At 48.8% G+C, this 24,509-nt stretch overlaps 1 protein-coding gene across 4 annotated transcripts in view; it reads left to right on the top strand.

The window, feature by feature from the left end:
* Nucleotides 1-24,509, top strand: part of SBNO1 (strawberry notch homolog 1) — a 2,127,865-nt gene that overhangs the window by 1,694,655 nt on the left and 408,701 nt on the right. For all 4 annotated transcript variants that reach the window (XM_069619669.1, XM_069619670.1, XM_069619667.1 and 1 more), the window contains one exon: nt 4,917-5,009. In XM_069619669.1, the coding sequence (XP_069475770.1) occupies nt 4,917-5,009 (93 nt within the window). The remainder of the gene's footprint in view (nt 1-4,916; nt 5,010-24,509) is intronic.

Raw genomic sequence — 24,509 nt, 5'->3', positions numbered from 1 at the left:
CGCGAATAAAAGGGTAGTACCTTTAAACCGGGAAACTCCACGGCTGGTTTCTTCCCTGGCAATGCAACGACCTCCAGCTTTCCTCCACGTAGAGATCTCCTCTTCCCCTAGAAGAAGCACCGACTTGCCCCCGCTGCCAGGAACAATTGCCCCCGCTGCCAGAAACAATTGCCCCCGCTGGAGCTTTCTCACCATTTCAGGTACTGAGTCCCGCCTGGTATCTCCCTTGCAACAGACTGTTCAAGGTGTCCCGTAAATCCTTGACTTTCTATCCTGGGGTGACTTGGGACCTACTAACTAACTTTTCCTGACTTGATCCAACCCTTGTTTGAACTCTTTGCAAAGACTCTTTAAAAGTGTTAGTGTATTTTACAAAGTGTGTTTTTAAATAATAATTATATACTTTTATACCCAAGCTCTGGCCAGTGTTTGCTTGAATATTTCTTATGGGATTTTCCCATTGATTTTAAACACACCACTTTTTGGTGCAATGTTAAAGATACCACCGGGTTATTTATTTAATATTAATTCCCCGGTTGGGTCTTTTTGCCAGAACTCGGTTTTAAAATGGCGTTTGTGTTCGCCTCTGAAACTCTAACCCAAGTCGAGCCCTTTGTTCCACTTTTTGGCAGGCTTCTGCACAGAAGCCCTGCAAATGGTGCCACTCTGTCTGGGGTCTTCAGAATGTGTGGGAGGGGGATTAGGCACCCTGGACTGAGTTGCCTTGGCAACTCAAGTCGCACTCTTGTGTGATTGGCCTAGTGGTGAGCCGCCCAGCTCACTACTTAGCATGTTTCAGTGACAGCTAGGTTGTTTAATGGGGGTCTTTTTGCATAGAAGCAGGGCTTTGGGGACTGGAACTTCAGAAGTCGCCACAGGACCCAAAGAATCCAAAGAGGGGAGAAGCTGAGCCATCTACAACGACGACACCACCGGTGGAGCACTGCTGTACGAACTCACCACTTCCCCGATGACAGAGGAGATCTTCCAGGAGAGTCGTCTTCCCTTTGAGCTGGTGGGACCAATCAGTTCGCCTTTTTCGACTTCCTGGACGTCTCATGGTTGAATCGCCCATGCCAAGCACCCCGGCGGCCGGGTAGCCACGCTTCACCACTGACCGCGAATAAAAGGGTCGTACCTTTTAATCGTGAACTCCGCGGCTGGTCTCATCCCTGGCAGTGCAACGACCTCCAGCTTTCTTCCTCATCGAGATCATCTCTCCCTCTGGTCGAAGCTGCGACTTGCACCCGCTGCCAGGAACAACTGTCACTGCTGGAGCTTTCTCACCATTTCAGGTACTGTGTCCCGCCTGGTCTCCCTTGCAACGGATTGTCCAAGGTGTCCCGTAAATCCTTGACTTTCCAACTGGGTTGACCTCAGACCTGCTAACTTTGCCTTTCTGAACCGCTCCAACCTCTTTTGACATTTTCTGCAAAGACTTTGAGTGCATTTCCACTGTGTGATCTTGGGCACATTCCGCCTTGCTCTCTCCAAGAGTGGGCCTGGCCTATGAACTTTGGCTCTACTGTAGACCCTGCCTTTCTTGACTTGCTGTGGTTTCTTAAGTGTTGGTACTGTGTTATTTCCATACTCTGCCTTTTCTCTCCCTTTTTAACGATTTATTGGAGTGCCATCTAAGGTTACGCGCTCACCTCTGTTTTGCTAATATGTGGTGTCTTAACCTAGACTTGTCGAATAATTAACTAGGGAGGTGAATATACTTATAGTGACTGTGTTTGAACTTGCTTGATATATTAGTGCCAGTGTATTTTCATAAGTGTTTCTTTAAATAAATAATGATATACTTTTAATACCAAAGCTCTGGTCAGTGTTTGCTTGTTCAACTGTATTTTTGGCCCTATTGTGTAAACTCTATATACTGCCTAACTCTTCTTGGGAGAAGTCTGACTGCTCAGCCACAGCTACCAGGTAGAACTGGGTGGTACAGACTGCTACCAATTGGGTTTACTGCTTACTCCTGTGGTCTTAAACTTTTTGCAGTGGTCCCTAAGGGAACCGCACTGATTTCTGCCCAACACCTGTTAACCATAACTAGGGTGGCCGCCTAAAATCTGCCCACCAGGGTTGATTTTAGAAATTCCTCTTAATAGACACATACCTGCACATTCCTGTTTCAGAACATCAGAGATTACTGGAAAGTCCTCCCTCAGGGATGGGATTTGGGGGGTGGGTAGCCACTTTATAGGCCTCTCAAAACTCATGGCCTGTGGTCCCAAGAGGAGCGCCATCTCCATATCAACATCCTCGAAATTTAGGCAATATTCAAAACCTTGAAAGCCTTCCTGCTAGTACTTGGTTGGAAGAGAGTTCTCATCCAACCTCCATATTCTACCTGAACAAGCATGAAGGCTAAACCCCACCCGTGCCTCTTGGTAGTAGAGAAATGTGAGTCAATCATCAAATTTTCCTGAAGGCAATTCATCTGCCGGGACCGCTCAATTCAGAGGCTGACCTCATCAGCACATTGACATTTGTGGGAAATGAGTGGGAGATCAAGCTCCCAGTTACTGCTCAGTAGGTCCACCCCCAGGTAGAGCTCTTTACCACGGCCAAGAAAAGCAAGTGTCCCCCCTTCTCCAGGGAGAAGACAGAAGGAACTCTTTGGTAGATGCACTTTTGGACAAGTGGGTTTTCTTCTCTTTCCATGTACAATAAATTTGAGCAAAGCCACCCAGCATTTGCTGTGCTTTATGTAGGGAACTCACAGTGGCAACAGTAAAGACAGACACAAGTGATCACAGTTCAAAGATGTTTATTAAACTGTATGATGGGTCAGAAAAACGCATAGTCTAAACCTAAATCTAATATGGGAGCAAGCTACGACCATCAAATAAATAATAAGGCAGTCCTAGTGGCGTCTTGTCAAATAAAAATGGCGTATACTAAAAATAATACTATTGCCAATTCTTACAACTAATTTACAAAATAGTGTGGGACAATGTTCTCAAGAAAAGAAAGTAGTGTTCACCAAATAATGAGTCAGGATGGTATGCCTGGGATCGCCCTTCCCCACGTTTTTAGCACGGGACAAGGCAGGACCTTTGAGCACAGCACACTCCTGGGCCTAGCCAGCACAAGGTTACAGTTCCTTTCAACGATGCCAGGACCTTCTGGGACCAAGTGTCTTTCATGCCAATGTCTTGTGCCTTAGAAGGCCTGCTGTACCATAAACGATAAACAAAAGTTCCTTTGGTAATCTTTTCACGTTGAGCGATTGCTCGCCGTCCCTTGGAGCCCACTCCACCGGGCTCTGATCCTTCTTACAACATTAGCCTCCCTCAATCGGGTTCACTACAGCTTTTCACTCAAACTTATCATTCAACAGTATCAATGTTGTTTTCGACAAGTATCCATTGTGTACATCATCAGCCGGGTTCACGCTTGTAGCCAAAATGTTCACGGGTATATCACTGTTCACCCTCAACTCGCAGGCATCCCTCTGTCGGGTTCACATTTGCCAGTTTCACAGTTCAATCAGTTTTCTCCAATGTGTAAAAGACTCAAGTGTGTGGGGGGTTTTGCTCGACCTTCGTAGGACCACTTTAACACTTCACACTAGCCTCTACTAAGGCCTCTTGTTTTTTGTAGTTTTAACAAGACAACACAACCCAAAGGGGCTTCAGTCCGAGTCATTCGAATGAGCGCCCCTGCAACGCCTGACCACTGTGCTTCTGAACCCTTTACTAGGGTTTCTTTAAAGTTCAGTTAAACAAGTTCTTTGTTCAACAAGGTTGCTGCCTGCAACCTTGGGCCCATCACAGTTTGTTTTTTCTATCTGTCTCCTTCGACTCACCGGCTTTGCTGAACTGTTGGGAGTTTCTTTTCTCGGGAGTCAAGGATGGCACCCCGGCAGCAAGCGCTTCTCCCCGCTTTAGCTATCAGCGCAGGAGGGGCCTATGTGCTGTTGACACCTTTCACACCACACGGAAGCTGGACTTCCCAGTCTTATGATTTCCCTTTCGGAGGCTTCGCGGGTCGGAGTTGAAAAGGGCAATTCCCTCCTCGTCGTCCCTCCAGGTCTCTCTGCCTTTCTCATCCATTTGAACTGCTGGTCCGGAATAGCTGCTTCAATGTGCTTTCGGCCTTGCTCGAAGTGTGCCTTTTATCCCTGTGGGGAAGGGAAAGGGCAGTCAGGTGCGTGTAGTTATTTTCAATTGCCCGACTATGCCTGGCTCTTGTTTTGGGACATGTCAGGTAAACGGCTCTGGTGTTAGTCCGTTGTCTGTCACTGTGTAGGAAAGTGTTTGTGTTGGAAAGGGGTGGGGGTGAACTTTTGAATATCCTACGGGGTAGGATGGGGAAAAGGTGTTATAGGTCAGGGGGTACCGCGTCTCAACCGTCAGTGTCCCACTTCCACTCCCTCAGGCCCCCTCATTTAGGTGATCATCCGGCACTGGTCCACCCCCAGGAACTGGATCAAGTAGCGAAGATGGCCACATCTAAAAAATGATATATAGAAGAGTGATGCTGGACAAATTACTGTCTGCACCTCAGTTCCAATCTTTATTGCTTAGAAATCTGTTCAAATGTCTCAATTGCAATATAAATGTAATGTTATTACATCTGACCCACCAGTGACACTGTTGATCGGTCTGTGATCGTTCTATAAAAGCCCTGTTTAAAAATCTGGCCTTTAAGTTGTATCAAATGTCAGGATGAGTTCATATATTCTGGCCCTCCTAATAAATGTACCCTTTCACATGAATAGAATTTGGAACATACAACAGCTGTTAAACAATAAATGTCCTGGTATTGGCAGAATGAAAATGACCATGTTATGCAACCCTTTTCCATTTTGTGATATTTTTCTCTCTTCATTTTGGAAACATGTTTTAGTCAAGTCATTGCTGCGGTTAAATATATTTGCATTCATCAGTTGTTTCTCTCGTCTATAGATAAGTGTAGAGAGAGGAATGTCTTGGGAGGATGCAACAAAAATTTGGGCTGATCAGACAGGCACAGAAGATGGATTTTATTTATCGCTTCAAGTAAGTGTGCATTGTTTTCTTTATAAACCTAATTAATCAGTAAACCTTTGTAAGCATGGAGCACAATAAGAGCAATTGAGGAGCACTGTAAGAGCAATTGATTCATGTTAGCATTAATCATCCTATGTCCTGGTTCAGCAGGTTTGATCTTGGACACAATACACATCATAACAGTAAGTCTCACATTGCCAAAATGCATGTGCCTTCCGATCGGTAGATTACTTGATGATTTTATAAGCATGCAGCTCATAGCCGAATCAAACATGAGTGCATACTTATCAATTTAAGGAAGAAATAAAGCTGAAGTAAGGGTATTTTTTTTTTTTTTTTTTTTTAGATAATCCTATCACACGACCATACTGCCTTTTTATTTTTCATTTGGCCACAATATTTGTAGCTCGACGGATCCTCAACTTCAGATGTTAGAAGTTTAATTATTTTCTTTACAAAGGAAAGTATTGGAAGAGCGCTTGCCTTTTAATTTTTTTTTTATGAAGTAAATCAGCAAATCACATGGTTATTGCATACCTTTAAAGTGGGTAAAAACAATTCAGCACTTAGAAATGGGAACAATGCACCACTAACCACTGTATAACACTGATTATTAAGATAATTCTACTGTTGATCAAGTTTACTTGAGATTAGATACCTTTAATAGCAAACAGTGTATTAGGCAGGATGAACTCCTATGGACTATTGGGGATTTTCCTAACACATCTAAACGGAATACCTATGCAAAGTGTCTGAATGATTAACACAACTGGTCATAGGGCTTAACTAAATACACATGTACTCTCCCCTATGTTTCCCTGTCTTAGGGTGTCTTCTCATTTGGAAGGTAAACCAGGCTAGCCACGCCCGAATGGCCTCACCTAAATTGGTGAAGGAGACTAAGAGATCACCGGTCCTCCTAGGATTCTCTTATCTACCAGCCTTGGGGACATAATGCCCTGCTCACTTTCTGGCAGTGCAGAATGCTGCTATGCAAACCTTGGGGATATAGCATCCTCATTGCTTTTTAACTAACTCATGCCAGTAAATATTTACTTTGCCTTGCTCTTAAGGATTACCTTGGCACACTCTTACCTACAAATATTTCTTGTGCACCCTCACCGGCCTCCCTCATTTAAGTTTTTGTCAGAATGATATTTCAATCCATCAGACACAGATTGCCCTTCTGGGTCAAAAGCGTTCATCCATTAACATGCCATTAACATGCTCTTGGTCCGCCGCCTTGGTTTCTGGCTCCTGCCAGTACCAGAGTTCTGATCCCCATAAGGTTTACAGCTTCTTCTGCTTCTGGGGCCTTTCTTATTGATATTGATATTTTATTTCTATTGCGCTCGTACACAAGTGTTCAGAGCGCGACAAGGGAGGGGAACAGGGGAGAACAAAACAATGATCTTACTAGGCCCAGTGACATTGAGAACACGCAAGTGCATGGGGGAGGGGGAAAGTGCATGGAAGGGGGGAGAAGTGGAAAGTGCGGAGCAAAGGAGAAACAGATACATAATAATAAAGGCAAGAACCCGTGGTAGCCCAGCCAGCAATTGGCAAGTGCTGGGTTTAAGGCAGCAGACAGGGTAGGTCTGATAAGTGCAGGAAGAAAAAAGGGGTGGGGGACTGTATGGGTACAGATACAGACCGCAGTGCAAGGGGTGGCCCGGAGGCAGTGCGGGAGGGTGGCAGGGTGAGCAGGTTCCTGGGTCCGGAGGACAGAGGGTGGCCAGGTGCACGGTGCCAAGCGAGAACAGATCAGCAGGGGACAGGGGAAACGAAGGCAGAAGCAAAGAGGAAGGTCTTGAGGTGCTTCCGGAACCAGAGATGGTTCTCCTCAAGTTTCAGAGTGGCAGGGAAGCTGTTCCAGACGGAGGCCCCAGCCGAAGAAAGAGACCTACCCCCAGCTTGTTTCTTTGAGAAGCGACTGACCGTGAGGGAGTTCGAGGTAGAGGAGCGAAGAGTTCGAGAGAAAAGGTATTTGCAGAGGGATAGCTGAAGGTATTTTGGACCCAGGCCCCAGAAAGCCTTGAGGACAATGCAGAGGGTTTTGAATTTAATCCTTGCATGCACTGGGAGCCAATGGAGAGATTTCAGAGCTGGAGAGATACGATCCCAGCGGCTTGAGGCCAAGGACATGTCTCGCAGTCCCGTTCTGGATTAGTTGCAGAGGGTGGAGAGTAGAGGCAGGTAAATTTAAAAAGAGGCTGTTACAATAGTCCAACCTAGAGAGAACCAGAGCTTGGGAGACCATGAGCTTCTGGGGGGGGAAGGAGAGGAGAGGCAGAGTACCTCTGAGGAGGTGCAGTAGGAAGTTTGACTTTTTTGGAGACGACAGAGATGTGGGCGGAGAAGGAAAGTGTGGAGTCAAAGATGACCCTGAGGTTCTTCACCTTGCAGGTGAGGGTAGGAAGAGGGTCAATGGAGGCCGGCAGAGAGTGAGGGGAAAGGAGGGTGAAGGTGTGCCAATGAGGAGGGTCTCCGTCTTACTAGCATTCAAAGATCATTGAAAGCACGCCAATCTTGAATGGCAGTTAGACAATCGAAGATGAGGGAGGGAGAGGAGGTAGCCGAGGGCAGCCTGAAAATGAGTTGTGTGGTGTCATCGTAGCACTGGAAATTTGAGCAGAAAATGGCAATGCAGTGGCCCAGAGTTGCCAGGTATTGGTGGAAAAGCCAGGGCGAGAGGTTAGACCCCTGGGGAACACCACAGATAGAGAGGAAGATAGATGATAGGAAGGACCCAAGTTGGACCTGGGAGGGTTGATCATAGAGGAAAGAGGTCAGCCAGGCCAGAGCCTGATCAGTGATACACAGGTTATCACGGAGACGGTTGAGCAGGATGGTATGGTTGACCTTGTCGAAGGCAGAAGAAAGATCGAGGAGGATGAGGACAGAGGGAATGTTAGAGTCAAGGTTGGAGAGCAGATCTTCACGGATGTTCAGGAGAGCAGTTTCTGTGCTTCTGGCAGCTCTGAAGCCAGACCGATGGTCATGGAGACAGCCAACAGAATTGGAATGAAGGTTAAGCTGAGAGATGGCCAACTTTTCCAGGAATTGGCCCAGAAAGGGAGTAATGGAAATTGGGCGATAGTTTGCCGGACAAGAAAGATCAGCTGTGGGTTTCTTGAGAAGAGGATGCACAAGGGAGTGCTTCAGAGCGGAGGGGGATGGATCCTGAGGCAAAGGAGTGGTTGCAAAAATCAGCAAGGGCCGGAGCGAGGGTGTCAATGTGGTCCTTGAGTTTAGCCGAGTTGATTCCGCAGAGACACAAGCTTGAATGTGGACTCTCTTCTTGGTGAGGACAGAGAGTTGGTATTGCCTTCGGAGCAGGCAACAGGCCGGTTTGTCATAGGATGAACAAGAAGCCATCCATTTCCTCTCAGCCACCCTACATTTACGTTTAAGTGTAGCTAGGTCGGAGTCATACCAGGAATTGCACTTGGCTTTGGACTTCAAACGGATCCTCATGACAGGGGCAAGCGCATCAAGAGTATCAGATATTGAAGAGTAGAGCAGAGACAGGGCTGTGTCAAGATGTGAGACAGCCAGAGGTGGGGGGCGGGAGAAAAGGTGGCGGCGAAAAGCCTCAGCTGACATGCTTCAGGGGCCGGATGTCCGAGAAGGTAGGTGGCAGTGTTGTGGTAGGCTTGGCTGGGGGAAAGAGAGGAGAGGAGAGGGGTCCGAGGGATGGGGAGGTCCGAGGAGATCAAGACATTGAGTATGTGTCCTGCAGAGTGAGTCGGGCCAGAGGGGAGGATGGACAGGGAGAGGGTGGCGCAGAAGAGTACAGAGGAGGAACAAGGAGAGTCTAAATGATTATTGAGGTCACCGAGGTGGAGGAGTTGAGTGGTAGAGGCCAGGAGGGAGCAGGAGAGGTCCTCCCACTCAGAGAGAAATTAAGTTATGTGAGAGAGAGAGAGAGAGAGAGAGAGAGAGAGAGAGAGATATGTGTGTGTCAAAGCTTGTGACAGAGCTGGCCATGAACCATGTCTCAGTAAGACCAAGGACATCAAGGAGGTCGCAGATGTCAGAGGAGACAGCAGAGCGAGAGTTGAGAGTGGCAATATGAAGAAGGTTGCCAGCCTTAAAGACCTTTCTGGGAGGGGTACATATCCGAGGTACATCCTGTGGAGGAGAAAGATCCCTAGGAGGGGTAGAGGAGGAGAGAGAGGGCAGTTAGCCAAGGGGGGGAGATGAGAGGAAATTGATGAGGCGAGGGAAGCGCCTATCAAAGAGGAGGAGATTGGCCTGAGGGCCTTGGACCATGACAGTGCTATTAAGCCATATGAAAAGATTGAAAATGTTTGTGGTTCTCATTCTTTTTATAGTTCACCTGATTACTGTGATCATCCATTTAATCTTTGGATTGATGCCTTTCCCCGCTCATTCCCTATGTTACTCGGAGTTGACCTTGCTCTGCTTCCCAGTCGCTTTATGCAGGTGTTTATCATTTTCCTATTGGGTTTTTTGATTGTAACAAGGATCCCCCTTCTGGTGGCGACAAAGGCTTTAAAACGCTGGTCTGCCATTTTAAAGTCTGGACAACCTTTGGATTATGAGCGAGACTCTGCAGTACAGACTTTGGCTCCCACAGGGGCTCTTCCATGAAATAAGCTACTACATCATTGTGGGGATGCTCTCTTCCTAAACCGGGGTGATGATCGGCATTGGGCTCATAAAAGTAATGCTTTGTGTCAGCGCAATTGCTCACTGTTTCTCTGTTCTGATACACGCAGAGTGCAAGTGACACTCCATGTACTTATCACTGTACATGGTGTTGGATTACCTATATCTCTGCTTCTGTGTTGGCCTCTCACCTTGCACACTTGTATGTCAGTGTTAAGATGGATTTTCAAAGTCCGCCCTCGGGGAGGAGGTCGGTTTTAGGGGTCCAACCAATTATGGTTAACAGGGCAGACCAAGTTTGCCAAACCCAATCAAGGTAAGGTAGCAGAGCGGCAAGGCTTAGTCTTGGGAAGGGTGTGAGAGTCGTCTAGAACTACAATGAGTCCAACACTAGTAATTCCAGTAGACAGGGAAGTATAAATATGCGATTGTTTTCGGCTTTTTAAGCAAGTAAAATTTTTAGTCCAATATTGTCAAACAAAACCCTTATAAAACATATATATATTTCTGAGGCTTGTGGAATCTGCTTAGATCACATGCTGTGCATAGGCCGACATAAAAAAAACCACCTTCCCCTTTAAATTTAGAGGCGCGCTGGGGTGCGGCCCTAGGAGCATGCGCTGCCCTGACTCAGGCCTCCAGCGCCACACCTCAGTCTCCTTTTCCGCATCGACGGGAACACCCCGAATTCACCAGCGCTCCTTGGTTTGGCTTCGGCCACGTAATTCCACACGCAGATACTTATTCTTCTGTCTTTTTTGTTTTTTATCATACAGGTACTCTGTCCTCAGTCGTCACGCTCCTCCCCAGCGCATGTCGACTTCCACAGGGTTCAGCAGGTGTCCATCGTGCTCTTTCCAACTTCAGAACTCCACGCCCTCTGCCTACATTGCCTTGGCCCAGACCACGGTTGGCAAGCTTGTACATCGTGCAACGCCCTATCATCGAGGTCTCTGAAGAACAGACTAGTCAGGTGGAGGGAGCTCTTCCAGAAGTCGCCTCAAGGAATTTGTGAAACATTGATCCAGGCCCAAGGTAGGGCCTCTATTTTCCATCGCACCCCACAAGGGAGACTCCTTCCCAAGGACTTGCCTGCGCGGGAGTGACCACTCAGGTCCTCATACCAGCATGTGCACCGAGGCTGCTTCAGCTACTAGCCTACAGGCTGAGGGATCCTCAGATCCTCCCAGTGACAGTGTTGAGGGACCAGAAGGTTCTTGTACCAGGTCTCCACCTGAGGGGCTCCACCCTTATACCGGCAATACGTCTGAGGGGGCACCTAAACGCAGCTCTTCCGGCCCCCGGGTTGAGGGTTTCACACCTACCGGGTCTACGCTCGAGGAGCAGAGTAGGCCTTGCGATACACACTGAAGAGTCTTGGAGGAGGCTGGGCCCAACGAGCCCAGCAACATGACACAGGCACGTGGCAGGCAGCTCTACAAAATGGCCACCGTGCCAGACGTCTGCACCCGTCCTCAGCCATTCCAGGAGTTCGGCGAGGCACGAGTGTCAAGGTGGGACTGGCCTCAACCAGGTACGTGGCCTACAACATATCCTTCATTTGCACAGGGCAGGTTCCCGCTGTGTCTGTATGGGCAGGTTATGCAGTGGCTTAAGCAGCCTCCCGCTACCTCGTCTAGATCCCCTACCACACCTCCGCCCTGTGAAGACAGGTTCTTTGAGAGGCTCCTCGGGCTCATGAAGTCCCCTCGGATGGGGGTTATCCTCAGGGATGCCATCAAGGACATGCTCCCTCCAATGCTTCCAGCACCTCAGGCTCCGGCACCCCTGGCCCCCGCGCAGCCTCCATCTCCAGCCATTCCTCAGGTGGTTCCATACCATCCTCTTCCACAGGCTCTGGTCCCGGTGCCCCAGTCGCCGGCTCCCGCTACTCCCTCACGGATGTATGACCGTCCTGACCCTCAGGACACAGATGAGGAGGAGGACCCCCCATACGCCCCTGTCAGCCAAGGCCTTCCACGAACGTCTAGCATGGCTGGCGGTGTACATGGGCCTGCCTCAACCCGAGGTCGAGCAACCCACAGAGTGGGTCCTTGCTGAAGTCCTCACGCAGCGCACCTCTACCAAAACGGGAATTCTCTACAGACCGATGTACCCTCTGTCCAGCCGGTCAGTCGACGCCTGGACGCCAAGTCCAGGCAGATGGAGGGTGATACTCTTGCTATCGGCCCATCGTCAGCCACATTTCTCAGTGATCGCTGCTGCATCACTATACTCCAAGCCTCAGTCGTCCTCAGCTTCCTCCTCTGCGACGCTGCTAGGCAAGGAGGAGACTATCTTGGAGGCTTACAGGAAGAATCTGTATGCCAACGTGTCCTTGCATCTTCGTCAGGCCAATGCCGATGCCATGCTGGCTGCCGCCAACCAGAGGTTATGGCGGGAAATTGCAGACTTCCTCCCAGAACTCCCTACGCAGAGCCAATCCTGTTTCAAGGCAGGACACGCTGAGGCCAAGCTGGTGGCGCAGGACCTCCATGGAGTTCACTGTGGCCCATTTTGACACCTTTTGGCTGTGCCATTTGTATCGCTATGGACATGAGAAGGGCGGCCTGGCTCCGTGCAACGAAATTCAACCCGGACGTCCAGGAACACATCTTAGATCTTCCGTTCAAAGGGGGTGACCTCTTCCACTCCACAACGGACGAGGAGCTGGACAAAAAGAAACGGCTCTCAAGCGGCCAAGTCTTGATCCATCTTGACAAAGACCACGCCTAAATCGTACACCCAGTCACAGCAGCGCTCTGACAAAGGGCGTACGTACAGAGGGTTCTGTGGCTTCCAGGAACGAAGGTGCAGGCAGTCGGACCGCTCACTAAATCCAAATCGGCGCAAGCAACAAAAAGGGGTGGGGGTAAGGGCTTTTTCCAGTCCCCCTCCTCCGCAACAGCCTCTGAGGGAAAGAAGGCATGACACACCCCTTCGGGTCCACGTGTCTCCAGTGCGGGGAGGAGGACAGGCTTGCTCTCCATGCACATTTCTGGCACCAGAATTTCGCAGGCTCCTGGATCCTCTCAGTAGTATCCACAGGGTACCGCCTACTCATCCCAGCCTCTCCTCCCTCCTCCCCTCACTCCCTCAAGTTGGGACAGCAACTCTTCTGGCGGAGATCCGCTCGCTCGTAGAGAGCCAGGCCGTGGAGGAAGTCCCAGCCTTTCAGCGAGGCTTGGGCTTTTACTCCAGGATTTTCGCCATTCAGAAAAAGGAGTGGGAGTTGTGCTGGACCTTTCCAACCTCAACCTCTCCTTACCTCTACAAAAATTCAAGATGGTTACGCCAGCTTTTATAGCGGAGACTTTGTGCAGGGGAGACTGGATGTGCTCCCTGGATCTTAAGGACGCCTACCTACACGTCCCGATTTGGCAGCCCCATCATTCTTTCCTACAGTTCAGGATCATGGGCTACCATTTCCAATACAAGGTCCTTCCATTTGGCCTCAACTTGGTCCCCAGGGTCTTTACCAGACTCCTGAATACTGTGACTGCCCTCCTCAGAGCGCAGGGCCTCCACATCTACCCATACATTGATGACTGGCTCGTCAGGGCTACATCTCCGGCGGTTCACCACTCTTCCCATGTCCTTATGAACACACTGCACGATCTGGGCTTTTCACTCAATCTCAAGAAGTCGGAGCTGCAGCCCATGCAGACTCTGACATTCTTGGGCCTCATCTGGGACACGTGCTCTGAGAAGGTGTTTCCGTCGGAGGACAAGATCTCAGCCATCAGGAGGGCCACAACTCACTACCTCAGCAGAAAGGTGACCCCGGCCTGGTGGTACCAGCATCTCCTGGGTCCCTTGGCAGCGGTCCTGTTGGCCGTACCACACGAGACTGAGGGTGAGGAGGATTCAGCTGCACTTCGCGGCTTCATGGAACCAGGAGTGGGGCAATCCGAGATGATCAACATTCCTCAATCTCTCCGCTCGGACTTCACATTGTGGTCCAGGGACTGCAACCTACGGATTGGCAAGCCAGGCTGGTCAACATTATGATGGCCTTACTAGTCGGCCTCACCTCGCAGAATCGGTGAAATCCAGGCGCTGGTAGCCTCAGAACCATATACTACCTTTCACAGGGAACAAAGTAGTCCTGCGGACAGACCCAGCATTTCTGCCTAAGGTGCCGTCTGCTTTCCATTTGAACGAGGAAATAGTCCTTCCTACGTTTTTTGCCGATCCTAAGGACGAGGCACAGAGAGTTCTGCACTGCCTGGATGTCGGGCGTGCCCTGAAATACTACCTTGACAGAACCAAGGGCTTCTGCGAATCAGACACCCTGTTTGTCACTTTCGGATGTGCAAGACCAGGCTATCAGGCCTCCAAAGCCTCTATATCCCACTGGATGGTCTCGGCCATCAAAGAAGCATATGAGGGCCATGACAAGCCGCTTCCAGGGAACATGCACGCCCACGCATACTCTTAGTCCTTGGTCCCCTTTCCTCCATACGTCTCGCCATCCTCCCCCCTAATAATACTGGGGTCATTAGGCAATGTTAAATCTATTGACGGCACGTCAATGGGGACTGAGGTGTGACGCCGGAGGGCGGAGTCAGGACAGCGCCTGCTCCCAGGGCCGCACCCCTGCGCTCCTCTAAATTTAAAGGGGAAGAAGGGTTTTTCTGGTGAAAAAGGTTCTGTCTCCCATCCCTTGGAAGGGATACCCATGCAGTATGGAGGAAAGGGGACTAGGGACTAAGGACTAAGAGAATGTTAGTCACTACGGTGAGTAATTTATAATTTCACCATTAGGAGAAATAGAGTAGCATTTGATTCAATGACTAGTGAAACAAAGGTAAGTACTCACTTTCTTGGAAATGGAAAAAACACTTCAGGAAAACATAAAGCAGCTTTGCTAGCTCCTATAAACCATATGATGGTTTGTGGCCGTGTGCCCAAAGGTCACCTGTTCAAAAGTAGATACTGTGGCGAACCAGAAGTAAGACTTGGACCACAAGACATGGTTCAACTGTAGTTTATTTAAATGAAGAAAAAAAAATGCCTCACTGGCCCTACTCGATAAAAAACAAAAGAAAGAATCTAGTTTTCAACCTGGGGTTTTGACGACCCCTCCTAACTGACCCTTCTGCTCAAAATAACTTTCCGTTTGAAATGTTACTCTTAGGAAACGCTTACTGGCCTGGGTCATAGAAACAGTTCTCACAAAGAAAATCTAAATGGTTCTCAGTTCCTCGTATTGATCCTTTCATTCAACAAGCGTTCCTTTCTTTTATCTAGTGGGGTATTCAATCAATCCCCCTCCAACGTTGTATGTTGAACCCCACCTTGCTCCCTCGATTTCCCACTCCGGGGTAGCGTCGGCGTTACACTTTCTACTACGATATTCTTGTTCTTTTTACTCACACTATTATCAGTTCTCATGTCCCTCAGGACACCTTGGTTTTGCTGTAAGCCATGTGTTGGCTCCTTGTCCCCTGAACGTTTCTTTCTCTCAACCAAAGATTGCATCCCTTTCTCCTTTTGGGACTTAGCAAATCTGCTTCTTTTATATCCAGTGGGGTATTTAGCTAATCCCTTCCAACAACGTCTTAGGTGGAAGTCCACCACGCTCCCTGAGATTAACCACTCCAGGTAGCATGGACATTACAACGTGCAATTCAAGATTCTTGTTGTCTTGTTCTGCTGTAATCTATGCTCATGCCAAGTAGTCTTCTCTTGTTGCTGTCTACCTAAGATTGTGTCCCTTACTCTTCTTGGGATTGGCAATTTGCTACTCGCTCTTTCCCGCACTCTTCTGATTCCAACTATTTCCGGGCTCCTTACACCCTAAAGGGTTTGGATCCTCTCTCATTGCTGTCAATTGCCCCATCCCTTCTTCCGGGGCAGCCCGCTTACCTGCTTTCTTGTGGAGCTTCCGCCAGGGGGAGTCGGTGACATCTGTGTCGGCAGCGCTAGTCTCCGCTTACCCTTTTGGTTACTCCTGGTTGTGGCGGTTTGTGGTTCCCAAATAGGCTGAGAGTACAGATTTTCTAGTCTTTCTTACCCTACTGTGTGAGTCCTTATCCCGAAAGGTGGTGTCTCCCAGTGAGGTCCCGCTTGCTCAAACCGCTAGGGGAGGGTTTTGTGGAGTGCGCTCACCTCCCTAGCCTCAAAGGGGGAGAAGGGATGAATACCCTAGTTGCTATACAAAGGACAATTACATAACATTACATTACTTTTCAGGTAGGCTTATAAAGAGATTAGCAGTGCCAATGGTTCTCTAGCATGGTGTCTTACGTGGATTCACATGCTCATGAATATTCTCCGTAGTCAGGCTGGGAATCTGTAAGAATTAAAGCAGTTTTGCTTTAAAGCTAAAACTGCGTGTCGTTTCTATAACCTATTGCGGTCACTTTGTCATACTGCTCCAACCAATGACACTCATCCTCCTAAGCTCGAGGCCATCTTCAGTTTGCGTTTAGGGAGTGCTTGTGTTTCGCTCCTCCAAATACTGATACCATTTTGCCTATTTTTGCAAGAAATCGTCTCACATTTGTCTTCTTCTTTGGTCACGTTGTAACTACTAGCGGTGGGGACCCATTGCCAGAGGAGATCCTTCCATTGTCCGCTCTCTGGACCATGGCGCCGCAGACCCAGTCTTGGGCCTTCTTCACACCATGGCGGATGCCACGTAAAAACGCCTCTTCAAGGCCTGCAAACATTGCAGCATGAAATACATCTTGTCTCGGGAGGATAGCTCAGGGGAAACGTGCTCGCCTTGGAAGCAACACGACACGGAGCAACACAGGTTTGATCCCCAGGTCCGCGCTTAGAAACCTCTGGGTATTAAGCACGTTCTAAATAACCAATCAGATCATTATAGAAGATCGGCACCTCAAGTGCATCTACCTCTTACATCCTGACCACAATGCTGACAGATGTTCAATATGCCAGGCCTTCTCCTCCAAGACTCAGAAGGACCGCCATAGGAAGTTGGTTGGTGTGGCTTACGGAAGGGAAGGCTTCTGACTCAGCGTCTGTGTGCAGTCATGCCTCTTCCATGGTCGGCAGGCCCAAAGAGCATGCTCCCTCTGACAAAAAAGTTTTGAGCCTTTTACGACATTTCTCAGGGGTAGACGCCTAAAAAGCCAAAGTAGTCTCACGCTCTGACTTCTTCGTCTACGATCTAAGAGGCTGCAGAGCCCAGCTCTGAGAAACACTGGTAGCCGTCACCATCACTGTCGACAGGCAGTTTGCCGTCGAGCAGCCAGGTTCCATATGCAGAAGCATAAACTTTGTTGACACAGGACCTGTCGGCGGCTTCACCGTCGATGATTTCGTCATCACAGACCCTGTCGAAGACCTAATCTGCCAGGTCCATTGCCTCGTCTCCGTCGACGACTTCAATTCTGTCCACTATCGTCACTGTCTCCATGAAGACGATTGTCACCCCCAGAGTGGGCTTGCCACGTAGGTCTCCATCAGCAATTCCGACAACAGCCCCATTGACAACGGCACTGTAACCTGCTTCACAGGCCCCGGTGATGGGGCTCAGATTTGGAGCGAGAGACCTCCAGCTCTTGATTTTCTTACTAGACCCACCAAGGATGCACCACTCTACATCCTCTCTCCTTTTCGGCTTCCTAGGGGGTCATCCTCACTCTTCTGATGAAGACCTGCCAGAGGGTTTTTACTCCGACCAGGAGGGTTTCTAAGGGGAGCCTGATCCTTTTTTGCCAGTACCTAGTCAAAGAGCTCATCCTTATTGCCTGCCATCTCTGCCTCATATCCCTTCACTTCAGGTACCAGCAGGGGCTCCTACAGCCCCAATGTAAATGTCATTAGACATTTTGACGATGCTCTACACGCTGGTGTCGGAAATACAGCAGCGTCTACAACTTGTAGCCAAGCCTGTTTCGTTAAAGAGCCTCCCGTGCCTTGTTGATGCTGTCTCATCCAACCCTGGTTACCCCTCTGCAGTTACCACTTGCACCTCCTCCTGTGGTGGAAGAGGCAGCGCAGACAGACACTGATACTGTTACAACCCAAGATACGCAGGGTACTGACGAATTTGACGACTACGTTCCCGTCGTTGGGGAACCTCCTGTGGTCACAGTAGCCTCCAGGGATTCTCCGCCAGACGAGATCAGTTTGTTCTATTCCTTGATCTCACAGACGGCAAAGCTGTTCAACCTCATCCCTAAGGAGAAGAAAAAGGAGGGCATCCTTTTCCAGCGCCACAATTCCTGCAACAGGATTATTGTGTCAGTTCCCCTTCTGGATAACATTTGGTAGGATGGCCAGTTGGCCATGAGGACCCTGGGCACGGCTCCAGTGAAAAGGGATCGTTTGGAGAAAAATTACCAGGTCCCAGATACAGCCCTGAAGAGCCTCAGATCTCAACCATCACCGCACTCAGTGGTTTCTGCTGTGGCTAGAAAGAGCTCGTCTAACCCTTCTTCCTCTTCTATGGTTTCTCCTGATCAGGAAGGTAAGAAGCTGGAATGCGACTGTGAAGCGTATCATCATGACAGCAGCGTCTACTATAAAGGCTGCCAATGCCTAGCCATTCTCTCAAGGTATGACGTAGAGCTTTGGTTTAAGTTGGGGCCCATCCTCGACTTCCTCCCGAAAGACATGAAGGCTGAGGCATTGGCTTTGTTCCATGAAGGAGAGGTAGCCTCCAGTCATGCAATTACTGTCTTCCTGGACGCTGCAGACTCGGGTGTGTTAGGGAGAATTCTCCTTCTATGGCTAATTTCCCTCACCTAGTGAGTCCCCCAGCGGCTTTGCTGGATTTCTGGAGTTTATTTTTCCACCTAGTAAGAGTGTGAGCCTTTTTCCCCACTCTTACCTGTTTTGACATGTGTATTTTTACTGTTTGTGTGATTTTGGGCTCTGGAGCACACCACTCTGAGCCCCACGTTTTGTTTGTGTTCCACAGCACCTTGAGCGCAGTAACACAGGGTTGTCCTTTTAGACTTCCCACTGACTCCCATTTTCCTGGGGCTGACTACTGTCCCCAAGAAAAGTGTAAAGTTGCCATTAATTTTATGTAGTCACTTTAAAACTACAGACCCAGTACATCCCATCTCACATGGAATATTGGAAAGGGTTAACTCCTACCCCTTTTTGTCTGTGCCTCTCTGAGCTTTGTTTTGCTCTTTTAACATTTAGACTTGGCTGGTGGCAGTGGTATCTACCCTAACTTTTTCTACCACAATTATATTATATAAACGTGGTATTGTTCCAGGCTATTGTGGTAGCCTCGAACTTAAACCCGCTTGCCCAAATACTTTTTATTTCGGCTCCGGTTGGGTTTAGTCGCCATTTCTTTTTGTTAAAGTCCTTCTTGTGTTTTACTTTACACGGCAAACCAGGTTTGCCTTCTTTGTTCACCGTCTTTTGGCGGGCTTCTGCAGAGAAGCCCTCCTATTGGCGCCTAGGTGGGCTGAATGTGAGGGAGGGGTGTAGTCACCCCCTGCACATGGTCTCCACGGAGACCCGAGTCGCACTTTGTCATGATTGGCTGAGGTGGTCGTCCGGGCCGGACAACCTCCCTGCTGGGTGATTGACAGCCAGGCTGTATGAATGGGGACTTTCGCATAAAAGTCAGGACTCTTGGGCTGGAAGTCAGAGTTGCCACTGGAACTGCAAGGAACCGAAGAGAAGCGGAGAAGAAGACGGCTGCTGCAACCCTGAGTCCCGGTGCAGTCCTGAGCGATCTACCCTTCAACGACTAGAGAAGATCCAGTCTGCAGTCTTCTTCCCTTGAGCCTGGTGGGTTCAACCAGCTCATCTTCCACAGCCAGAGGATCCCCTTCGTGGTCGAAATCGCTGCACACTGCTGTAGTTGTCCGGATAGCCATCTGAAGAGCCTTTCCTTTTATAAAGGAGTGCACCATTTATTCACTGTCGCTGCTGTTGGCCTCATCCCTGGGTAGTGGAGATTGCTCCAGACGTCGTCCTTCTTGTCACCACAACTGAAGCTCCAGGAACCGTGAGTCTGCAGGAAACTACCAAGAACAACTGCCGTGTCACCAGCGTCTGCAAGGAATAAGGTACTGTGTCCGACTTCGAGGAACTAGGGTTAACCCTTTTCTCCTCACTAAAGGCTTGTCCTTTTCTTCCTTCCCTCTTATAACTTTTACCTCCTCTTCTTACAATATCTAAGTACTTCTGGCAACCTTGAATCGTGAACTATCTGACTGTGATCCTCGACAACAGGAACCCTGTTCCACCTAACACTGGCGCAGGCCTATTGACTTTTTTATCTTTGCGTTAGAAAGTGTTCTTTGATTCTGTCTGCCTTGACAAAAGTATTGCCTATGATTTTTGCCCCAACTTTCTTGTGGTAACTCAGGTGCTAAGTGTGTTTTTACTCCGGTAAAATTTCTTCCCGCGGATTGGCATATCTTTAGTAAGACCGAACTGTCATTACTGTCAAAAAGTGATCGCATACGTATTCCCGGTAACGTCTTATGTTTCATAACACCGGTCTGTCAAATCATAAGGTACTTACCTTGAGTTGTTCTGCACAAGGGAAATTGGCTGTGTGTAGTGTATTTGAAGTGTGGTTTTCATTAATAGAAGTGAAGTGTTTTACAAACAGATGTTTTAAAATAAATGTACTTTTACTTTTTAACCAAAAACCTTGAGTCCGTGTTTGCTTGAGTCTCAGTAATTGTAGTCCTTTGTGTAATCTCTACTACTGCTCTTAAGATAAGTCTGGCTGCTCCGCTTCTGCTACCACTTTAACAGTGTAGTACAGGCTTGTACTAAAGGTGAAATTGTATTACCACTTGTAGTCTTAACTCTGTGCAGTGGTCCCTAAGGGCACTGCATAGGATTCTGCCTAACAGGGTGTTCGGCAGATGGGTAATGAAATGGCCCTCCACTGCCAAGGTGGCCTCAAAGCCACTAACTTCAGCACAGCTGTGCAAATAAAAGTGGTGGAAATGCTGTTTGATGGTGACCACCTGTTTGGGAAGGCAGTTGACGACACCCTACAAGCCATAAATACCGACAGACAGCACATTCATTGGGCACTCTCCAGCCCTTCTTTCGCTCCTCTAAAGGGAATGTTTCAAGGTCTTCCAAAGGGTTCACCTCACCCGATCACCAGCCTTCCCATTCAACCAACTTTGAGCCTTATAGGTGACGTTCCCAGCCCTACAGAAGTGGTCACCAGCGTCGGGCACACACCAGCATCCAGAACAAAGACGCCAACCAAGCCTGACCAGGCTCTAGCCCATACCCACACTTCCGCACACCAGTGGAAGCCCAGTTATCACAATTTGTCGACCTGTGGCGCAACATCTCCACAGACAAATGAGTGCTCGATATCCTTTAACAGGGCCACTCTCCGGAATACCAGGACAAATGCCCTCCCTTTCCTCCCATTCCCAGACAAGAGCAGCACATAGCACAGTTGCTAAAGGAGATTCAAGCCATGCTAAACAAAGGAGCAATAGAGCCAGTCCCTCAAAGACTTTGAGGCTCAGTAGTGTACTCCAGATACTTTTTAGTGCAAAAGAAGTGAGGAGACTGGGGAGCTATTCTAGACATGCAACGCCTCAACACATTTCTCAAGTCCAAGAAGTTCAGGATGATCACGTTGCAGTATGAGCTTGACCAACTGGAAGAAGATTTCCTGGCGTCCCTCGACTAGGAGGATGCTTACTTTCACATCCCCATTCATCGCAAACACCGGAAGTTGCTGCTTTTTGTCGTACAGGTAAGGCATTACCAGTTCAAAGCCCTGCCATTGATACTGAGGTCAGCCCTGAGGGGCTTCACCAAGTGTTTGTTTGGCTCTGGTGGCAGCACACCTCTGTCACAAGGGAATCTACATCTATCTTTACCTAGACAATTGGCTGATTCGATCCTGCTCTCACGCGCTTGTAATCCAGCACGGCATGGACACCATCCAGACCCTAACTTTTCTGTGATTCTCTATAAATTATCAGAAATCCTGCATAGCGCCATCTCAGAACGCGATATTCCTGGGATCCCACCTCAACACAGTCCTTGTGTCTAGCGGCTCCTTTGGAATACAGAGTGAGGGCCATCCTGGGAAAGTTCCAATGGCTATCGACCGCTTCTGTTGCATGCAACCGTCCGGTCCGCCTAGTCCCTGCTGGGGATGATGTCCTCCTGCATCCATCTAGTTCCCCTTTGCAGACTCCAGATGTGGCCCCTTAGAGTTCTGGATTCCAGATGGCAGTAAGTCACCAGCGCATGCTGTTAGGCAGAAACCTGTGCAGTTCCCTTAGGGACCACTGCAAAAGGCTTAAGACTACAGGTGTTGGCAGTAAACCCAATTGGTAGCAGTCTGTACCACCCAGATTTACCTGGTAGCTGTGGCTGAGCAGCCAGACTTCTCTCAAGAAGAGTTAGACAGTATATAGAGTATACAAGATAGGTACCAAAATACAGTAGCACAAGCAAACACTGACCAGAGCTTTGGTATCAAAGTATATAATTTATTTAAAGACACACTTATAGAAACACTCCAGCACTATTATTGTAAGCAAGTTCAAAACACAGTCACTATTTTATATCTACATCCCTTATTCCTTATTAGACAAGTCTTAGTTAACACCACTTATTTTCAGACGGAGGTGAGCGCTTAACTGAAGATGGCACTCCAATAAGTTATCAAAAAAGGGAGGGAAACGGCAGAAATTAGGAAAAGCACACAACACTAATACTTTAGAAGCACCCAGCAAGGCATGAAAGTCAAAGTCTACTTGTGATCAAAAAGTTCAGAGGCCAGGCTCCCTCTTGGAGAGAACAGAACACCAATGCGCCCAAGATCACACAGTTTAAGAGGCTTGAAAAAGTCTTGCAGAGAGTTCAAAAAGGAATTAGTTCAGCTCAGAAAAGTTCAGTTAGCCAGCCCAGGGTCAGCCCAGGTGGTAAGTCGAGGATTTAATAGACAACCCGTACAGACCGTTGCAAGGGAGGCTAGGCGGACACAGTACCTTTAAAATGGAGAGGTTCCTCCAGCGGGGGCAGTTGTTCCTGGCAGCGGGTGCAAGTCGCGGTGTCGTCCAGAGAAAGAGAAGATCTCGACATGGAGGAAAGCTGAAGGTCGTTGCACTGCCAGGGAAGAAACCAGCCGTGGAGTTCTCCGGTTAAAAGGTACTACCCTTTTATTCACAGTAGTGGTAAATCGTGGTATCCCGGTTGCCGGGGTGCTTGGCACAGGCAAGGCGGCCACGAGATGATCCTGGAAGGCGAAAAGACGGACAAACTTGTTATCCCCACCAGTCAAAGGAAGAAGACTCCTTGGATGAAGATCTCCTCTGTCGTCAGGAAAAGTGGTGAGACAGTTCAGCAGGGCTCCACCGGTGGTGTCGTCTTTGCAGGTCTGCTCAGCTTCTCCTTCCTTGGATTCTTTAGGTCCTGTGGCGACGTCTGAAGTTCCAGTCCCCAAAGCCCAGCTTTTATGCAGAAAACCCCCATTCATCAGTCCTAGCTGTCCCTCAAACATGCTAAGTGGTGAGCCGGGCGGCTCACCACTGGGCCAATCACACAAGAGTGTGACTTGAGTTGCCGAGGCAACTCAGTCCAGGGTGCCTAAACCCCCCTCCCACACATCCTGTAGACCCAGACAGAGTGGCACCACTTTTGGAGGCTTCTGTGTAGAAGCCCGCCAAAAAGTGGAACAAAGGGCTCGACTTGGGTTGGAGTTACAGAGGCGAACACAAACGCCATTTTAAAACAGAGTCCTGGCAAAAAGACCCAACCGGGGAATAAATATTAAATAAATAACCCGGCGGTATCTTTAACATTGCACCAAAAAGTGGTGCGTTTAAAATGAATGGGAAAATTCCATAGTAAATATTCTTAAGGAATAATTTGCGTGGTAACCACTGCCATCAGCCAGAAACTCGACGAGGGGGGACTGCACAGTGCCCCCTCGAAAAACAGACCCAGGGGCAATCTAATTACCCCTACCAGTACTTCCACACTATGATGGTTTGTACTGGTTCTGTTCCCAATTTAAGACTAGTCATTGGTGACTTTACATGCCCTGGGAGACAGTAGTCAGTCCCAGGGTATGGAGTCTGTTTGGGGGTCACTATGACACCCCTGTGTTATTGCATTAAGGGTGCTGTGTAACACACTTACCAAAAACCACATGAAACCCTATGGAGTAAAAGACCCCATAGCCCATAAAACACATTTCAAAGTCAAAGGATATCTCAAATCATGTCTAAGAGTGGGAGAAAAAAATAAACCCCAAAAATCCAGCAAAGCTGCTGGGGGACTCACTAGGTTTGGGAAATTAGCCCTAACAGAGAATTCTCCCTAACACATGCAACGACAAGATCGCCCTCAATCGGGTGTTTCAATTTGCCTTCATCTCTCACAGGGTGCTCCCTTTTCAAATCCCTGCGTATCAGGCGAAAGTCACAACCAGCACCTCTCTAGAGGGTTGGAAATCCCACACAGGACACTCATACGCCGGAGGCCTCTGGCTCCCAGACGAAAAGGATTTGCACATCAATGTCCTAGAACTGTGGGCAGTTACTCCTACGTCATGTCCGCTTTCCTCCATACTGCATGGGCATCCCTCGCTACTGACTGGAGACAGAATGTTTTTCACCAGAAAAAACCTTCCCCTTTAAATTTAGAGGCGTACAGGGGCGCGACCCGGGGAGCATACGCTCCCCTGACTCTGCCTACCGGCGCCACACCCCAGTCCCATTTTCCGCGGCGACGGGAACTGGCCAATTTCAACTGTGCTCCTGGGTTTGGCTTCGGCCTTGTAATACCACTCGCTCTTCCCCGGATACTTTCTTCTGTCTTTTTGTCTTCTTTTTTATCAATCATGTACTCTGTCTTCTGGTGCCACGCTTCTCCCCGGTGCATGTCGATGTCAGCAGGCTTCAGCAGGTGTCCAGCCTG

This window comes from Ambystoma mexicanum, chromosome 10, assembly GCF_040938575.1.
Source record: "Ambystoma mexicanum isolate Mex_15411 chromosome 10, UKY_AmexF1_1, whole genome shotgun sequence".
Lineage (NCBI taxonomy): Eukaryota > Metazoa > Chordata > Amphibia > Caudata > Ambystomatidae > Ambystoma > Ambystoma mexicanum.
Note: the sequence above shows the minus strand (reverse complement) of the source record. Positions and strands in the feature narration are given on the sequence as shown.